This window comes from Vombatus ursinus, unplaced genomic scaffold, assembly GCF_900497805.2.
Source record: "Vombatus ursinus unplaced genomic scaffold, bare-nosed wombat genome assembly UNPS02014797.1, whole genome shotgun sequence".
NCBI lineage: Eukaryota > Metazoa > Chordata > Mammalia > Diprotodontia > Vombatidae > Vombatus > Vombatus ursinus.
The window spans coordinates 15,865,256-15,883,317 of NW_020954575.1; the positions used below are offsets into that span (position 1 = coordinate 15,865,256).

At 42.5% G+C, this 18,062-nt stretch overlaps 2 protein-coding genes and 1 pseudogene across 3 annotated transcripts in view; 1 reads left to right on the forward strand and 2 right to left on the reverse strand.

Moving 5' to 3' along the window:
* Positions 1–2,147: 2,147 nt before the first annotated feature.
* LOC114049256 lies at positions 2,148–5,664 on the reverse strand (annotated as a pseudogene).
* A 1,759-nt stretch (positions 5,665–7,423) lies between these two features.
* On the forward strand, positions 7,424–14,095 carry LOC114049255 (RNA-binding protein 25-like). Its single transcript, XM_027870487.1, has 4 exons — positions 7,424–7,585; positions 8,451–9,099; positions 10,996–11,042; positions 13,923–14,095. The coding sequence occupies exons 1-4, from the start codon at positions 7,508–7,510 to the stop codon at positions 13,947–13,949; spliced, it is 801 nt and encodes a 266-aa protein (XP_027726288.1). The 5' UTR covers positions 7,424–7,507; the 3' UTR covers positions 13,950–14,095.
* Positions 14,096–14,706: 611 nt separating this feature from the next.
* The window catches only part of TMEM106A (transmembrane protein 106A), a 13,117-nt gene continuing 9,761 nt past the window's right edge, over positions 14,707–18,062 (reverse strand). For both annotated transcript variants that reach the window (XM_027870525.1, XM_027870524.1), the window contains exons 6-9: positions 17,879–18,019; positions 17,722–17,765; positions 16,957–17,010; positions 14,707–16,502 (exon numbers count right to left, since the gene is read on the reverse strand). In XM_027870525.1, coding sequence (XP_027726326.1) covers positions 16,382–16,502; positions 16,957–17,010; positions 17,722–17,765; positions 17,879–18,019 — 360 coding nt within the window. In that variant the 3' untranslated portion in view covers positions 14,707–16,381. The remainder of the gene's footprint in view (positions 16,503–16,956; positions 17,011–17,721; positions 17,766–17,878; positions 18,020–18,062) is intronic.

Genomic DNA, 18,062 nt, shown 5'->3' on the forward strand with positions numbered 1-18,062 from the left:
TTTTCACACAAATAAAGTCAGATCTAAATAATTGGAAAATATCAGTTGCTCATGGGTAGGCCTAGTTAATATAATAAAAATGAAAATTCTACCTAAATGAATTTAGTTATTCAGTGCCATACCAATCAAACTACCAAAAAATTATTTTATAGAGCTAGAAAAAATAATAACAAAATTCATCTGGAAGAACAAAGGGTCCAGAATATCAAGGGAATTAATGAAAAGAAATGCAAGGGAAGGTGGCCTAGCTGTACCAGATCTAAAACTGTGTTATAAAGCTGGTACTGGCTAAGAAATAGAGTGGTGGATCCGTGGAAGAGGTTGGGTATGCAAGACACAGTAGTCAATGACTATAGTAATCTAGTATTTGATAAACCCAAAGCTTTAGTCCAGCTTCTGGGAGAAGAACTCACTATTTCACAAAAACTGCTGGGAAAACTGGAAAAGACTGTGGCAGAAACTAGGCATAGACTAACATCTTACACTGTATACCAAGATAAAGTCAAAATGGATACATGATTTAGACATAAAGCGTAATACCATAAGCAAATTAGAAGAGCAAGGAATAATTTACCTGTCAGATCTATGGAGAACAGAAGAATTTATGACCAAACAAGTGACAGAGAATATTATGAAATGCAAAATGAATAATTTTGGCTACATTAAATTGAAAAGTTTTTGCACAAACAAGGCCAATGCAACCAAGGTTAGAAGGAAATCAGAAAGCTAGGAAACAATTTTTATAGCCAGTGTCTCTGATAAAGGCCTCATTTCTAAAATATATAGAGAACTGAATCATTTATAAGAATACAAGTCATTCCCCAATTGATAAATAGTAAAAGGATAGGAACAGGCAGTTTTCAGATGAAACAATTAAAGCTATCTATGATCATATGAAAAAATGCTTTAAATCACTATTAATTAGAAAAATGCAAATTAAAACAATTCCTAGGTACCATATCACACCTATCAGATGGCTAACATGATGAAACAGGAAAATGATAAATGTTGGAAAACTGGAACACTAATTAGCATTATTGGTAGAGTTGTGAACTGATCCAATCATTCTGGAGAACAATTTGGAACTATGCCCAGAGGGCTATAAAACTGTGCATACCCTTTGACCTAGCAATACCATTTCTAGGTCTGTATCCCAAAGACATCATAAAAAAGGGAAAAGGACCTACATGTACAAAAATTTTATAGCAGCTCTTTCTGTGGTGGCAAAGAATTGGAAATTAAGAGGATGCCTATCAATTGGGGAATGGCTGAACAAGTTGTGGCACATGAATGTAATGGAATACTACTGTTCCATAAGAAATGATGAGCAGGCAGACTTCAGAAAAATCTGGAAAGACTTACATGAACTGATGCTGAGTGAAGTGAGCAGAACCAAGAGAACACTGTACACAGTAACAGCAACATTTTGTGATGACTGACTTTGATACTTAACTCTTCTCAGCAATGCAAGGCTCTAAGACAATTTCAAAAGACTCATGATGGAAAATGCTATCCATATCCAGAGAAAGAACTATGGGGTCTGAATGCAGATTGAAGCATACTATTTACTCTCTCTTTCTCTCTTTTTTTTCTTTCTCATGGTTTTCCCCTTTGGTTCTAGCTCTTCTTTACAACATCACTAATGTAGAAATATGCTTAATATGATTGTACATATATAGCCTATGTCAGATTGCAGGCCGTGTTGGGGAGAAGGGAGATGAGGTAGAGAGAGACAATTTAAAACGCAAAATCTTTTAAAAAGTGAATGTTGAAAACTAAAAATTAATTAATTAATTAATTTTTTAAAAATTGAAAAAAAAGGAAAGATCTAAATGAGGGTCATGAAGAACAGGAAAAACAACTCAACAACAACATATTTCCTCCCTATTATTACCCACTCTTACTTCTTTTTTTTTTTTTGAAGAGTAAGCATAAAAAAACTTTTATTCATTTGTAGTTAGGGAAAAGACAATTTCCATGTCAACTTGTCACCTAATTATAAAATTGTAAATTACTTACAGGAATGACTCCCATAAATACACTGTACCTTTGTTGTCTTTGATAACACAAATTCAAATAATCTCCATCCAGTTGCCTATGGTTCTTTTTTTATTATTAATTTATTTTGATTTATCAACAATCACTTCAATATGCTTTTGAGTTTAAAATTTTTCTCCCCCTTCCTCCCCACCACCCTCCCCAAGTAGTTGCCTATGTTTCCAAGTGAACAAACAGGGAAACCATTCCTTGTGAAACCCATTTTCATCACTCTGTTTGTACTGAAGGCCAATTTAGCAACGGCAAGATGGAGGACAAATCAAAGCTAGGAGAATGCAAAGTAAACTTGACAGCTCCTGGGAGAATGAGAAGGACGACTTGCTCTGGAGAACAGAAGGAAAAAAAGGTAGTTTCAGATTAAGGTTTAACTGGATTGCATTGAATTACAAACAAACTTTAGGGTAAGTACAAGAGAAATTAGCCTTCTCATATGACATACTCCCTTCAAATAGGCCCAAAAAACAAGCTTGTTATTTCAGGTCTAGCAAAGATCATAATCTATAGGGGGAGCTGTGGGAATATAAACTAGTTTTTTTTTTTTAATACAGACCCTAGATAGTCAATTAAATGTCAAACTAAGATTTGGGTCTTCTGCTCAAGAGCTATGAAGGCCTGATTCTACTGCAATATACTTCTAGGAAGCCTGCTGCAATCACACAGAATATGTCACATAAATAAGGCTTTAAGTTTCTAGCTACTACATATCCCTCCCCCCTTTATCTAAATATGGAAATGCTTCGCTATTCAGCATACATGCACTATTAATATCACTTAAAAATGGAAAAATAACCTTTATTTAGAGTACAAAACAATACATAAGTTTATGGGATTTCCTATCATGACCTTTCCTAAAAGTTTTCACAACAAAAGACAAAGCTATCCTAAAGCTTTCCAATGATGTGTTCCAACAAGAAAAAGCTGTTGATGGTGTGGCGGTAAGCAGTGACATAATGCACTATTTCTTCAAAGTACAATCCATTTACTTACACTTCTATAATGAAAATCTTGCCCATGTTAATCTTTGATCCAGTTTCTTTTTTTTCTGATTATCACCATTTCTTCATTTTTATTACATTTTATTTTTAATTTATTGAATAAAACAAGCATTTCTATAACATAGTACAATTAAAAAAAAGATCAAACATGAAACTGCAAATCTACTATGCACAACTTGCTATTCCTTTCGAATATACAACAAAATTATCATGTAAATTTTTTTCTTCCCCCACCCTGCCCTAGAGATGGCTACCATTAGACACAAATAAGTATATGTTTCTATATATACTTCTATTTATCAGTTCAGAAAGACAGTGTCTTTCTTCATATGTCTTTTATAGTTAATTTGGGTGTATATAATGGTCAAAATAACTTATTCAAATTCTTTCTTAAAACAATATCGCTGTTACTGTATACAATATTCTCTTGGTTCAGCTCATTTTGCTCTGCATTATTTTGAGCAAATTTCAATTTCAGTTTCAATCCAGTTTCAATGGATATAGGAATATGCAATTTGAATTGCACTCACATTCAATGCAAATGTCAAATATCATAATAGATGGGTGATTTGGGGTTATTTTATTTTTTACAAATAGGCTTAAAACATCTTGTCAACTCATAAAAGCAGTTATTAATTATGCCTTATTTTATGGTGCATAGTAAAAAGATACTCTTCTTGAAAATGAAAGTCAAGGGATCTATGGCCTGATAGAAACAATTTCAGCTACTCATAACATGCTGAATTAACACTTCTCATCACAAATATCCCAAGAATGCACATAGGGTACAAACACTGTTCAGTTGCATAGTAGGATCTATGGTTATTTTAAACATGGACACAAAGCCTTAGCATAGACCTCGTCAAGGGAATTAGAAAGCTAAGGCAAAGTTTGTTGCTCACTATTTATAAAGGGCCACTGTTTCTCCCCACTATCCATGACTTCCTAGAAAATAAACTGGGCCTCAGATATTGCTTATTTAAAATTACATATTTACAGGGCTCTCTAGTATCTAACATAGAAAAACAATCACAAGTAATTTATTTTTGAGAATCATTTAACATGAAATGATACAAATAAAATTTATATAAAAACAAATCCACATTTGTCATAACACAGATGACAAAGAATAAAGTAAAAACAAGAAAACTAAATGGGCTGCTATATACAATTGGACACAGTTGTGTCCTGTACAGTAAAGGTCTTTTACAAAATAGTAATCCCAGATCAATAGAAGACTACTCTCTATTCAATGTCCTTATCCTACAAGATAGGTTGCTGTAGCATCTGTACCTGTTTTCTCCACGTCCTCCCTTAATATGGGTGGTAATTGTTTTGGTGATCATCACCTCCTTGGAAATGCTTTGCCATACCTGCTTTGTTGACCGCTGTAGTCTGCATATCCATAGTTCCCATAGTTTTATCCAGTATAATATCTGCCATGCCCACTACAGTCTTGATTACCACCCTGGGTAGCTATGGGCAGTTGATGGTGCAGTGGACAGTGCACTAGTCTTGGACTCATTTTCATGAGTTCAAATCTAGCCTCAGACTTTTATTAGGTGTGTGACCCTGGGCAAGTCACTTAATCCATTTTGCCTCAATTTCCTCATCTGTCAAATGAGCTGGAGAAGGAAATGACCAACCACTCCAGTATCTTTGCCAAGAAAACCACAAGTGGGGTCACGAAGAGTATCCTTGATCATTGTTCAGTCATACCGCAGTGGTTTGCCACTTCCTTCTCCAGCTCATTTGACAGATGAGGAAACTGAGGCAAACAAGGTTAAGTGACTTGCCCAGGGTCACGCGGCTAGTAAGTGTCTGGTCATAACAGTTATTAAATCTCTGGTTCCAGTTTTGGCCCTGACCTTGGGCCCGACCCCCTAGTCTCACCTCCCCTGCCAGCTGCAGCTGGTACCTCTCCCTCCTTTCTGTTACTAATGTTACTTGCCTGTATACATCTGTGGACTGGGCAGCTTTGATTTCACACTTCCCAGAAGCAAGCTGATGGTATCTGTTTCCTAATAATTCTTTTCTGGTTCTTCATCTGTATCTGTAATAAAAGCAGAATCTTCTTCTTTCATTTGCTTTTGTGTCGATAGGAAGTTCAATCTTCTCAATCTCTCCAAATGCTCCAAAATATTCTTTGATTTGTTCTTCTTCTTCCTTTTTTTTTTTGGAGAGTTCTTTTTCCTTTAAAGCTTTAGCCCCTTTGAGGTCTATCAGCTTGCCACCCGGCTTGTATTTTCTGTGTTCCAGGACCTTATCGACCCTGGAAGCATCTTTGAAAAGAACAGATGCGAAGGCACTCGGTTCTCCCCGTGACGAGATCTGTTTTCAATTTGCAGTCTTCACCCTCTGCAAAACGAGACAGGTATTGGGTGAGATCTTTTTGGCTCGTATCCCAGCTTAACCCTCCAATAAACATTGTCCTGACGGCTTGAGCTCGCGCTGATCTGGGAGCCCTCGGGGTCTCCTCTACATCGCAGGACCGGTTCACGTCCTCCCTGGCCTCGGGGCTGTCCACTACACTGTCCACATCGCTGGGGGAGTAGCGCGTTGTCGCTTAGAGCGCGACCCAATTCAAATGCACCCTTCTCACGAAACCTTCCCTGACCTCTCCAGTTATAATGACTCCTCCTCCCCTTGCATATAGCATTTTGTTTTATACCTCTGTGACGCATTTACCTGGTATTATTGCGTTTTATACTTAGCTGCCTTTTCTCCTTCAAGACCGCAAACTCTGTGAGTAAATTTTGTTATCTTCCCCCTCCCTGTATACAGCACAGTCGTTTAAACACAGTAGAACATGTAGCTTCTGGGCTCAAGAAGCTCCAGGGTCTCCCTATTACTTCTAGGATAAAAATACTAAAAGTCTGACTTTTATAACCCTTTCTAGTTTGGCTCCAACCTACCATTTCAAACTGATTGCGTGTATGTTTCCTTCACACTTTCTGCTTCAGACAAACTGTTCCTCACCCAATTTTTCGCTTCTTCTTTGTTTGGGGGGGCGGAGGGAAAAGAGGAATTGAAATTAGGTGATTTGCCTAGGGTCACACAGCTAGTGTCTGAGGGCTGGATTTGAACTCAGATCCTTCTGACTAGAGGGCAGGTACTTTACCCACTGTGCCACCAGCTACCTTTTCTAGCCTGTACTTCTTTGCATAGACTGTTTCTCACATCCACCTCTTAGAATCTCTGGCTTCTTCAAAATTCAGCTCAAGCGTACCTCCAAAAAGAGGTCTTTCCCAGTTATTTAGTGGCCTTCCTTGGCCCCAAATCACTTGGTCTTCACTTTGTATGCACTTTGTATTTTGTAGGAGTCAGGTTCAAGTTCCGTACCATCTACAGGGCATGTGATTCAGAGTGCATAAGTCAATCGACCTTTCTCAGAGCTCCAGGCTTAAGACTATGAGTTGTAAGGAGGCTGCTAATTGCATTTATTGGTAGAGGAATTTCCTCACCCAGCACTCCATACACTGATGAGATCACAGGTCTATTTTTCAAAAATTGTACTTACTAATATGTGTACATTGTTTTCCCTCCACAGAATATAAGCTTTTTGAGGGCATTTGTTTCATTCTTTGTACCCCATTGCACCTAGCAAAGTACCTAGAATGTAGTAGTCGTGTAATGCTTGTTGCGATTCATTGAATATAGTGTGTTCATTGAACTGAATCATCTCTCCTTTGTTATAGCTCAAAATTTTAAATTCTATCAAATAAAGTTTCATTTAAGTTGACCAGACTCTTTTAAAATGTAAATTCCCTAAGAGGAGATTCATTCATTAAATGGAATGGGGCTTACAGATTTCATGCCCCAGTGTAAAGATGTGGAGACAGAGACCAGGAAGGACTTTGAAAGGACCAGCCTGGCTTGGCCTACCTCCTTGAGACTTTTTCCTCAAGGCTGCTAGTGTTTCTGAGGGAGCCAATCAACCAGATGGAATCTGGGATTTACTTTCTCAAGAAACTGGAAGAGATAGACACCATGTATATGCTTCTAGGCCCAGAAATGGAGACAAACAGTCCTTCCTCATTTCCTCCCCCCATCCACCCAGACACACACACTCATACACACACACAGTTGCCCTGACAGCAGTTTGCATTGTGAGGTGTCTCTGGTTACAGGTTAGCCTGAACAGTGTTTTTTTTTTTATGGAGGAGGGGACAGTGTGGTGGAAAAAGTGGTGACTTCTCTTTTGTCTCCTATCCCTTCCCCTTTCTTTTCCTCTCCCTTCCTTTTCCCTACCCTTTCTTCCTTCCTCTTCCTTTCCCTTCCCATTCTTTTCCCTTCTTCCTTTCTCCTCCATTCCTTTCCCATCTCTCCCTCCCCTTCTCTCTCCCCACTTCCCCCCTTCCTGTCCTCCCCTTCTCCCTTCTCCTTTCCCCTCCACTTTCTTCTTTTCCTTACCTTTCTCTCCTTTCTTCTTTCCTTCTCCAAATTCCAACACCATGGCCAGTGCTTATCACTGGGAAGCCCGGAGAAGACAGATGGCTCTAGACCGAAGGAGACACTACCAGCTTCAACAGGTAGGTGAGGGGAAGCCTGGACTCCCTGAGTATCTCTCTCCTTTAATCTCTTCCCCAGATATCTTTAATATCCCAATGGCAGCAGGGTAGCTGAGTCTTGGACTTGGAAGAGATTTAACTATCAAAAGGGGGAAAGTACACATACTTGGGAATGGCTGGGGAAGGGGGCCCTACTAATTGCTTCTCAGCGATGAATTTCCACATTGGGGATGGGGCGGAAAGAGGGAGAGGGGAGAAGCCAGTTCATTGGGAGCATGGTGCCTAGCATGCTATAGGTGCTTAATAAATGTTTACTGAACTACATTGGGGTTTCCTCCTGGATTTTCCTGTCCCTGATTATCTTTGTTGACTCAGCTGGTTATGATGTGATCCAGACCATAGGTTAGGTCAGGGGTGAGGAACCTTCAGCCTCAAGGCCACATGTGGCCTTCTAGGTCCTTGAGTGCAGCCCTTTAACTGAATCCAAACTTCATAGAACAAATCCCCTTAATAAAAGGATTTGTTCTGTAAAACCTGGACGCAGTCAAAAGGCCACACAAGGCCAAGGACCTAGAAGGCCACATGTGGCCTCAAGGCCACAGGTTTCCCACCTCTAAGTACTAAGGGAAGTTAAGCTGTGGGACTGTGAGCTTTTAAATTATACTCACTGCTGAAAGTTATTTTTATGCCTCGCTCATCCCCTCTCACGCCTCCCTATTCTAACCCACCCCTCCCCACCCCTGTCTGGGAGCTCAGGAGGAGTCTGGAGTGGTAGCATTAGCTGGGGCTGGAGGAGGTTGGTTAGTCACCCAATCACCATCAGCACAGTCCTGGCTATGGAAAGTGAGGTACTGGGTGCTGAAGCCAGGTCTCTGGGACATTCCAGGAAATGAAGAACAAAAGGATAGAGAATGACCTGGAGGAACAAAGATACTGCATGGGGCTCGAACCCTATCAGCGGTATCACTCTCCGAGCCCTGAGCGCCAATACGTGTATGGCGACGTGAGCCCCGAGACCTCCCACCGGACCCCGGGGGCGTACATCACTGGAGGATCTCCAGAAGACTTAAGAGGCGGCTACTTGTTTCCTGAACTCCCGACCCTCGGCCACTGCATGTGCCAATGCCAGTGTCACTACCAAGGTCAGGGCCACCATCAGAGCAGAAGCCACGTCCCGGACGAAGAACAGGACGAGGAGCAGGACGAAGTCCAGGACTTGGGCCAGAGCAACAGTCGGGAGCGGAACCGGGACCGGGACCGGGACCGGGACCGGGACCTATGCCAGAGCAAGAGCCAGGTCCGGGACCGGGAACAGAGCAAGAGCCAGCGCCACACCAAGAGCCTGGTCCGGGACCGGGAACTGAGCAAGAGCCAGCGCCACACCAAGAGCCTGGTCCGGGACCGGGAACTGAGCAAGAGCCAGCGCCAGAGCAAAGACCCAGGTCAGACTGGACACCATACTGGTCACCACCATCACAAAATTCATTCCTTGGCTCACCAGCAAGCTGCTCATCACTCCCAAGAGCCCAAACACAGTAAGTGAACTCTCCTTGGAGTTGGGGGTGTGGGAGCTGGGAGTTAGACTGGGCAGAGGGGATCGGCCCATAGGGAAGATCAAGTTACTCAGCTCTCTAGCCTCTGGACAGACATGCCCAGCCTAAGTGTTTGTATCTGCCTGTAGGGCCTGAAAGATGAAAAATCATTGCTCATCAAGCATTTCTCAAGCATCTACTGTGTAGACAGACAGGGAGCTCCTTGAGTGCCTTTCTTTTTATCCCTCCTACCAAGCACATAGTAGGAACTTACATATCTGTTTACTGATTGCCAGGTGCTACGCTAAGCAAGGGAGATGCAACAGATACAACAGAACAGTCCTTGTCCTCAAGAAATCTCCATTCTATAGGGGAGGAAGCAACGTGTAGGTGGAGAAATAAATACAAACTAGGCATCCAGGGAAAATAACCCTGAATTTAGGGAGGAGAGAGAAGGAATACAGACAGCTGGGGAGATGTTTAGATGGCAGGGAAAGTAGTTAGACAAACCAACAGTATATTAGGACTAAAAACAGTTTAGAGTGGGAGCTGATTTAAGAGTTCTTTGAGAATCTCCTAGGAAATTCACACCCAGACTTGGAAATTCAGTCTCTTTGGTTCTGCCCTTTCACTCTCTATGTCCAATCAAGTGTCAAATGCTCTGTGATCATCTTCATTTGTCCTCTCCTTTCTATTCCTGCTGATTCTAGACCCAGACTATAGCATCAGCCTCTAAACTCATCTGCTCCACTCATCCTACAAACTGCTGTTACAATCTTCCTGATCTCATTTTATCACTACTCTGACCAAATCCTCTGGTAGGCTTTCTATTTGCCTACTAACCAAAGTCCAAAGTCTCCGCCTGGAATCCAAGCCTTATGACCTGGGACCTTCTTCACTTTCTAGCCTTAGTTCACACTACTTGCCTTCACTTTGACACTCCTCTTCCCTCCTACCCATTTATGGCTTTCCTATCGCCATCCATTTCTTTGTTCACCCCATTCCCTAAGTCTGGAAGACCTCACTCTGTCCTTGCTGTTGAAATAGACTGAACCTTCAAGTGCCAACCCTTCCTAGGAACCTTTTCTGAATCCCTTGGCTTCTTTTTCCTGGGACTTTCATACTGGGTGGTCCTATGATTTCATCTGTGTGGTTACTCCCTTGAATAGTGCCTTTGTACAAGCTCTCCCTCTATGTCTGGAGTGCACTCCCTTCTTACTTCTGCCTCTTCAAAATCTTTCTTTTCCTTCAAAACTCAAGCCATCCCCTACATGAGGCTTTTCCTAATCCCCTCAGTTGCCAACACCCTCTCCCGACAACTACTTGGTACTGACTTTATATATATCTTATACTTATTTATGTATGTAAATGTTTGTTTTCTCCCTCTCCTCCCCAATAGAATGTTGTTAGCTCTTTGACAGCCGGGGTGATTTTTGTCTAGTCTTTATTTCCCCTTCATCCAGCCCAGAACCTGGCACATAGTAGGTGCTTAATGAGTGCTTGTTGCATGAAAATAAGGACTCTAGTCCTTCTAAGCCTTAGTTATCTGAAGGGGTGAGTTACAAAAACAATTGTCACCAGGTGGCCAACTCTAGCAATGAGCCCATTCCAAATTAATGCTGATTAGCTATTATTATTATTAATAGTTATTGATAATTTGTGTGTCAAATACCCCCTAGTAGCTTGTGAATTCTATGAAAGCAGATGAACTATGTCTTAAGTAACTATTTTTACCAGTTCCTTACATACAGTACTATGGGATTTAGAGAAAAAATCTTACAGGTCAGCTAGCCCTCCTTCTACAGCTAGCAACAGTAGCAACCATACATCATTGAATGAATGAATGGCTCTGTATACAATAACTTATGTTTTCTATCTCATTTCAACCCCCACTATCAGATGCCCCAGAAACTCTTCGCCATTCCAAACGTGGAAAGAGATACACGGTAAGAAGAGGACAAAGAGTGAGTGTGAGAGTGAATTGTGAAGAGTGCTGGATTTGGAGTTCAAATCTGCACTCTACTGCATATGATTTGTGTGACCCTGGGCAGATCATTCAACCTCTCTGTGCCCCAGTTCCTTTACCTGTAAACAAGGGCATTAGACTAGATGACAGACCTCTAGGATCCCTTCCACCTCTAAATCTATGACGCTAGGAAAGCATGAAGTTTTAAGGGGAGAGGAAAGGGCAAGTGATGATGCATACACTTCTCATCCATGAGTAGCTCAAACTACAATCCCCTCTCTGGAGCACCTGGCTCTATTACCTGTCACTTTGCTATGACAAGGGAGGGGAGTTCTTTACAATGGTCCTCAAATCATCATCACCAAAGAGTTACTGAGCATGTTCTATGTGTAAGGCACCATCTTAGTAGACACTAGGAATATAAAGAGGAAAGAGACAGTCCAGGTCCTCAGGTTATAGTCTCAGAAATGCAGAAGAGCTACAAAAGAAAGATGAACACTAATGCAAGGAGGTAGACACTAAGTACCCCATGAGCAGTAAGTAAGTAAGTAAGACAGTAAGTATTATAGGAGTTCAAAGGAGGAAGACACCAAGGGCTGGGCTTTTAAGAAAGATGTCATGGAGATGAAAAGAAATAAGTATGAGGAGGGAGGGGAGGGAGGGAAGGGAAGGAAGGAGGAAGGGGAGAGAGAAGGGAAAGAGGGAGGGAGGGAAGAAGGAAGGGAAGGTAGAAAGAGAAGGGAGGGGGAAGAAGGGAAGGAAAGAGGAAAGGAGAGGGAGAGAAAAGGAGGGAGAGGGGAGGCAGAGAGGAAGGGAAAGAGAGAGGGAAGAAGGGAAAGGAAGGAAAAGAAAATGGGGAGTATGAAGAAAGCTAATTTGGGCAAAAAGATGACTAGTTAAGTTTTAGATACATTGGAAATAACAGGACATCCTGATGGAAATGTTCAACTGTTAGTTGAAGATGGCAGGACGGAAGCTCAGCAGAAGCAGCAAGAACTGGAGATTTGGGGAGTCATTCAGGGAGAGTTAAATGTTAGGGGAGTGGTAATAAATGTGGAGGATAGGACTAAATGGCTTTTAAGGCCCCTTCCAACTGTGATCCAGATTCAGACAGATTGCCAAGGGAGCAGAGTGGAGGCTCTTCTCCAAGACTGGCCCCTCTACATATGTATATACCCATGATCCTGTCCTCTCCTATCCCCTCTCCCAGATTGCCTCTACTTACCCAAAGTCACACTGACAGTGGGTAGTGGAGCTGGATTTGATGGTATCTTCTAATTCCAATTACCTGATTATACCCTGCACCCTAGGGTTGGTCCCTGAGCCAGGTTGGTCCCAGAACCATGTAGGTCCTAGAATCATATGGGTTTAATTTAAGCTGATAGGTGGAGATTACAACAAAAGCTGGGAATTAATTGCCTACAGATGGGGAATTGGAAGAATTCAAGGGAAGCGTTCCAGGTTTTGAGGAGTGATCAAAGAGTTGAATATGGTAGAAAGAACAAAGTAGATGAGGCCTGATGAAATGCCCCGCCTCTACAAAAATGTGTAATTATCATGACCAAATCTGGCCCTGAAGAAGAAAGATAAAAATGCAAACCACCCCACCCCTACTTTGAAAGATGTGGAATATCACATATAATACTGAGTTGGTGTGATAATCAGTTTTCCTGAATTGTTTCCCCTCCCCCCATTTTTAAAAATTCTCTATTATAAAAGATGGCTTTCTGGGTGAGGGAGAGGGAAGAAGTGATGTAAAAACAAAATATTAAATACATATGTATATATTTTTATTGGTGCCTGATTGCAAGGCAATGGGAGTGGTGAGGAAAAGGGAGGTAGTTCTTATAGACAACTCCCTCTTACCACCAAATTCTAGACAGGAGATGTAGCTACAAAGAAGGTTCAAGGCAAGTGACAGCTGGACAAATTGGTGGGTGGGAGGAAAGGAACATAGTGGCTCAAGAGGGAAAAACTAAAGAACTGGATGCAAAAGAATGGGATAATTATTTGAAATACTAGACAAAAATATGAGAACACGGAAAGAAAACAGGTGGAAGGATATATTTTCCCTCTTTTTTAGAGACAGGAAGGAAAGAAAGGATGAGAGGAAACAGATTTTAAGCTCTTTCAAGATACAGATGAGGTTGTTGCCTAATCTTTTTTTTTTTTTCTTTTTTGGTGAGGCAACCAGGGTTAAGTGAGTTGCCCAGGGTCACACAGCTAGTACGTGTCAAGTGTCTGATTCGAGACCAGATTTGAACTCAGGTCCTCCTGACTCCAGGGCCAGTGCTCTATCCACTGAGCCACCTAGCTGCCCCGCCTAATCTTCTTATATGCCTTTATCCTTTGGTGCTTAGCACAATGCTCCAAAAGGCCCTTTAAGGTTTGTAAAGCACTTGATGTCTATCACTTTATTTGATGATAATAGTTAGCAAATTTATATAGCATTTACTATGTGTCAGGCACTGTACTAAGTGCTTTACAATTATTGGCTCATTTGAATCCAGGGTTATTGTCAAGTTGTTTTTTCAGTCACGTCCAATTCTTCATCACCCCGTTTTGTAGTTTTCTTGGCAAATTTTGGAGTGGTTTACCATCTCCTTCTCTAGCTCATTTTCCAGATGAGGAAACTGAGGCAAACAAGAGATTAACCCTGTGATTAGGTGCTATTATTTAATCCATTTTATAGATGAGGGAATTGAGGTAGAAATAAAGATTAACTTTTCCAGGATCACAGAGCTCATCAGCACTGTCTGAGGCAGGATTCCAACTTGGGTATTCCTGACTCCAAGTTAAACAGTCTAGCCCCTCCATTGAACTCAGTAAATGCCTAACTTTTGCTTGCCCCCTCCCTCAGGCTATGGAGTATGTCCAGCAGTGGTAGTAAAGAGAGGACCCAGCCTCATATTCATCAGGAGATGAGAAGCAATCAGTAATCAATGAAGTTGGCATCCAAAACTTTCCCTTAACAAATCTTTTCCCCAACACTGAGGATAACAGCACGCATCAATAAAGAAATTGTTCTTGGAATGACAGAGGAGACTCTTACTAGATGTACATGAGGCAGCGGGGAGAACTGGATGGGAGTTTGGGATGCTGCTCCCTCCTGTCCAGCAAACAAAACCAAGCAGGGTAAGTAGGCCTCTGGGAGCCGTGTCGGGTGGGCCTCAAACCATTCCCGAGTTTGCCACCCCCGATGCATGCCTACAGTCTCATCCTAACTTCTTAACCTTGATATGGCACTCTCAAGTTTACAAAATATTCTTCTCACAAGAATCCTGGGCAGGTTGTTGGACTGAGCCAGCAGATGACTTGTTGGCTGGGTTGGGTTTTTTTTGTTTTTTTTTTTTGAGGCATGCAGTGGGGTAGGGAGAGAAGAGACAGTGGAATTGCACTGGTCATCTTTTCCTTTCCTAGTCAAAAGGCACTAGGGGATGAAGAACAAGAGCCTAAGTGTTTACATACAGATCAGAGGCACTCCTTTGAAAAGCTGCTCTTCTTGGGTCAGCATCTGAGCTGGGTCAGATAAGCCTACTGGCCCTGGAGGTGAGCCTCAGTAAGCTTTCGCCTGGCCTGAGGTGTGTCAATAGCTTTCCCCTCAACTCCCCACCCCGAGCCAAGAAATCAACACAGAAACCACCTTGATTTACAGGCCAGTCTTGGCGATTTATTTTAGGCTTCAGTTTAATTCTGGCTTCACAACAGAAAGAAAGGGTGAGGATAAATCCCTCTCCCCCTACTCCCCCAGCCCCCAACTTCATAATGTCAAAAAGTCTCTGGAAAAGCTGATCCCTGAAGAGTCTGAGGGAAGCCCTGACATAAGGGAGGGACCAACTCAGATATTTCTGAGAAGAGAGGCTGTTTTCAACAGCGCCTTGTATCCTGCCTCATGTCTGACAAATCCATTTTGAAGATGGATCCACCCATCCCTCCTCCCCTCCAAAAAAGATTAAAAACAAAACAAAACAAAACAAAAAACCAACCCATGACACCCTTTCTCTCCTTAGCAGGTTCAGGTAACAGGTCAAGGCTAGTCAGTGGCAGTAAAACTCCTATCTCCACCACTGAGGTTAGCCTTTCAAACAGAACAGAGATAAAACCACCAAGGAGAGACCACAGATCTGCCTGCTTGCTTGTCTTCCTTTTATATTTTGAAAGTGGCTTCAGCATTGTTTCAAAAGCTGTGAAGGCCATGCCTTCCCTGTACTTTGTGGAAATCCCAGGGGAGCCCTTGTCCCTGAGCCTTCATATCTGACTCATCACCGGCTTCAGAGGAATCGAATATGGCAATTTTTACAAAGCAGGGGAGGAGTGTTAGCTGAAGCAGAAAGGGAGAGAGAACTCTTAGCGAGGAATACTGGGCAGTTAGGAACAAGTGGCCTGTGTTGAATACCTCTGGACTGCCCCCCTCAGAGTTATAGCAGCCTGGCTGCAGACAGTAACTGGCTGGCTCAACCCCTTCAATGGCAGAGTACAAAGTACTAAGGGAAAGGCAGGTCCTGGCTGTCTGCCATTTTAATCCTCTCACATGATTCAGTGCTCAGGGGTTTCTAGCCACATGCTCCAGGAACATAGGGCAGGGGTTAAGAGGAAGAAAACTCACAGGATCTCTCTTAAATGAGGCAATCCAGCAGATACAGGCCCAGGATAACTACCAATGTGTAACTATATTTCCCGTCATTTAACTTTTCCCAAGATCCATTATCAAGACTTTTGAATAGGCACATGATTCTACCACAAAGAAGAGGGGTTCCCTAACTCTCATAGTCTGAGGCATATTAGACCCCAAAGCCCTTCCTCTCATTTAGCAGGAAGGAGCAAACTGAGAGTGCACTTGCTAAAAATAAAACATTTTTTTAAAAAAAATTCACATTAAACCACAGCTGTCTCCACATACAACTAAGAACCTAACCATCACTGTGTCTTCATCTCAGTGTAGAATTTTTGTTAAAAAAAAAAATGAAGTGTGTGAAGAACAGGAAGCCTCTATGTTTTTCTGTGGAGGAGCAGAATAAAGAGTTGCCCTGGGACAGAGACCCTGACTTGGAGAATATCCTAGGCCAGCCTTTTAACCTGAGTACTATTTGGTCTGGTGAGAGGCCCTTGAGACGGGTCAAAATCACTGTTAGCAGCTCCTGGAATTGCCAGGACCTTGTTTCCACAGGCAATCCAGGGGGTGGGGAAAGAAGAACAAAGCTGGGTTCTTCACTCATAGACCAAAAGAAAAAAAAAATAGCCAATGGAATCCAGTCCTTTGGCAGATGAAGGCAATAGCAGGAAGGCAGGAGATTAGGGAGCTGTGGACAGCAGGCAACATCATGATGGGTGAGGGACCAGCGAGTGAGGGAGTGATGTATTGCCCCTACAGTCCACGTAGTCATAGCTTTGGAAAGCCAGTTGCTCCGTATGGCTCAGGTAGGAGCAGGTCAGGGTGCCCCTGGAGAGGAAATAGGCCATTATGGCCCCATTGGGCAGGAAGTCTTTCACTTCCAAGAAGGCCAAGAGGCCTTCTGAGGCCACCTCCCCCTAACTTGTGCTCTCACTGCCATTCAGGGGACCCTGCCAACCAACCCGGGGCTCTCAAGGGAACCATGGGACAGCAATAACTCCATCTCCCCCATTCTGGCTTCCAATAAACTATTGGACATCTAGGAAGATGTATGTATATATCTTAAGAGCAAAATTAAGGCCTGAAAAGAGAGCTGGGGTCTTCTAGTCCAAAGGGCATTACAAAATCACAACAGAGTCACCCCTCCCACTATACCCCAAATCCTTCCCTGCCAGAAAGTTTTTTTATCTGTAAAATGGGACTAAAAAGAATAGGAGGAGGCAGGGGTGGGGGGGTGTAGAAGGGAAGGTGAGGCAAAGCTCTTGCCCCAGAACATACTTACTCTATGTGCTGAAGTACATTATGGACTTTGATTTTCGACCAGGTACAGATGTTGCTGAGAGATTAACACACACACACACACACACACACACACAGGCCCTGGTTATTATTTATAGTAGCAAGGGTGTCTTGTAAGGAGAGGATATGGGTACATCCCTAGCCTCTCAAGTTTTCAGACTGCTTCCCCTTTGTACCATATGCTATATTAACCTGTCATCATCAGCCAAGAAGATACTAGCAGGCAGATGTGAGAGGGCTCTTGGAGGCAGGGGATATCTGTGTTTGCTCCCATCTATCTCATCCCTAGCTCTAGTAATGAAACTGACTTTGTAATACCAACCTCCCCCTCCCTGAGGCCTTTCTACCAGGTACCCTAAAAACATTTTAGCAACACCCTTCAACCTACACCAGCATTCTTCCCCAAGGACAGTTTTCCTGAATTGCTTCTGGTTGTTGAACTTCATGCCCGAAGAGGACCCAAATGACATCATAATTTCAGGGTTAAGGTACAGGGTGTCCAACTGGGCTAATCAGACCAATACGAGCTCAGAAGGCTCTGCCACAGGTTGGGCCAAATTCACAGACAAACTGCTTAACAGTTCCTAAAGTACCCAGAGTTCAAAAAATTTAAGTTATGCTTTTTAATACTACTTGAAGCCCAGTTCCATCTGGAAACTGTCCCTTAGAATGCTTCCTAATGGTTAACTCATTTTTCTGGGTAAGGGGAAAAAGTTTTGAGGGTTTTTGTTTTTTTTGCAATACTCACTATGTGTTTTCATCAGCTATCTTGCTGGTGACTGCATAGAATATCTGCCAATGAAACACGTATTGTCAGCCACAGCTATCATGCTCCACCTTCGCCCACAACAAAGAGTGGGCAGGGTTAGCCAATTCAAGGGATGATATCAGGGGATGAGAGTCACCTGTTCACTGCTCAAAGGGCCAATGTGCCAAAGGTTGCTTTCTTCCATGTGCCCCACGACAAGCGACAAGTGGAGTACCTCAATGTTGAGCCAGGTTACAGTGACAGGGTAGTAGTTGTTGTTGGTAATGTTGAGAACATTCTAAAGAAGAAAATGAGAGAATGAGAGAGAGAGTGAATGAGAG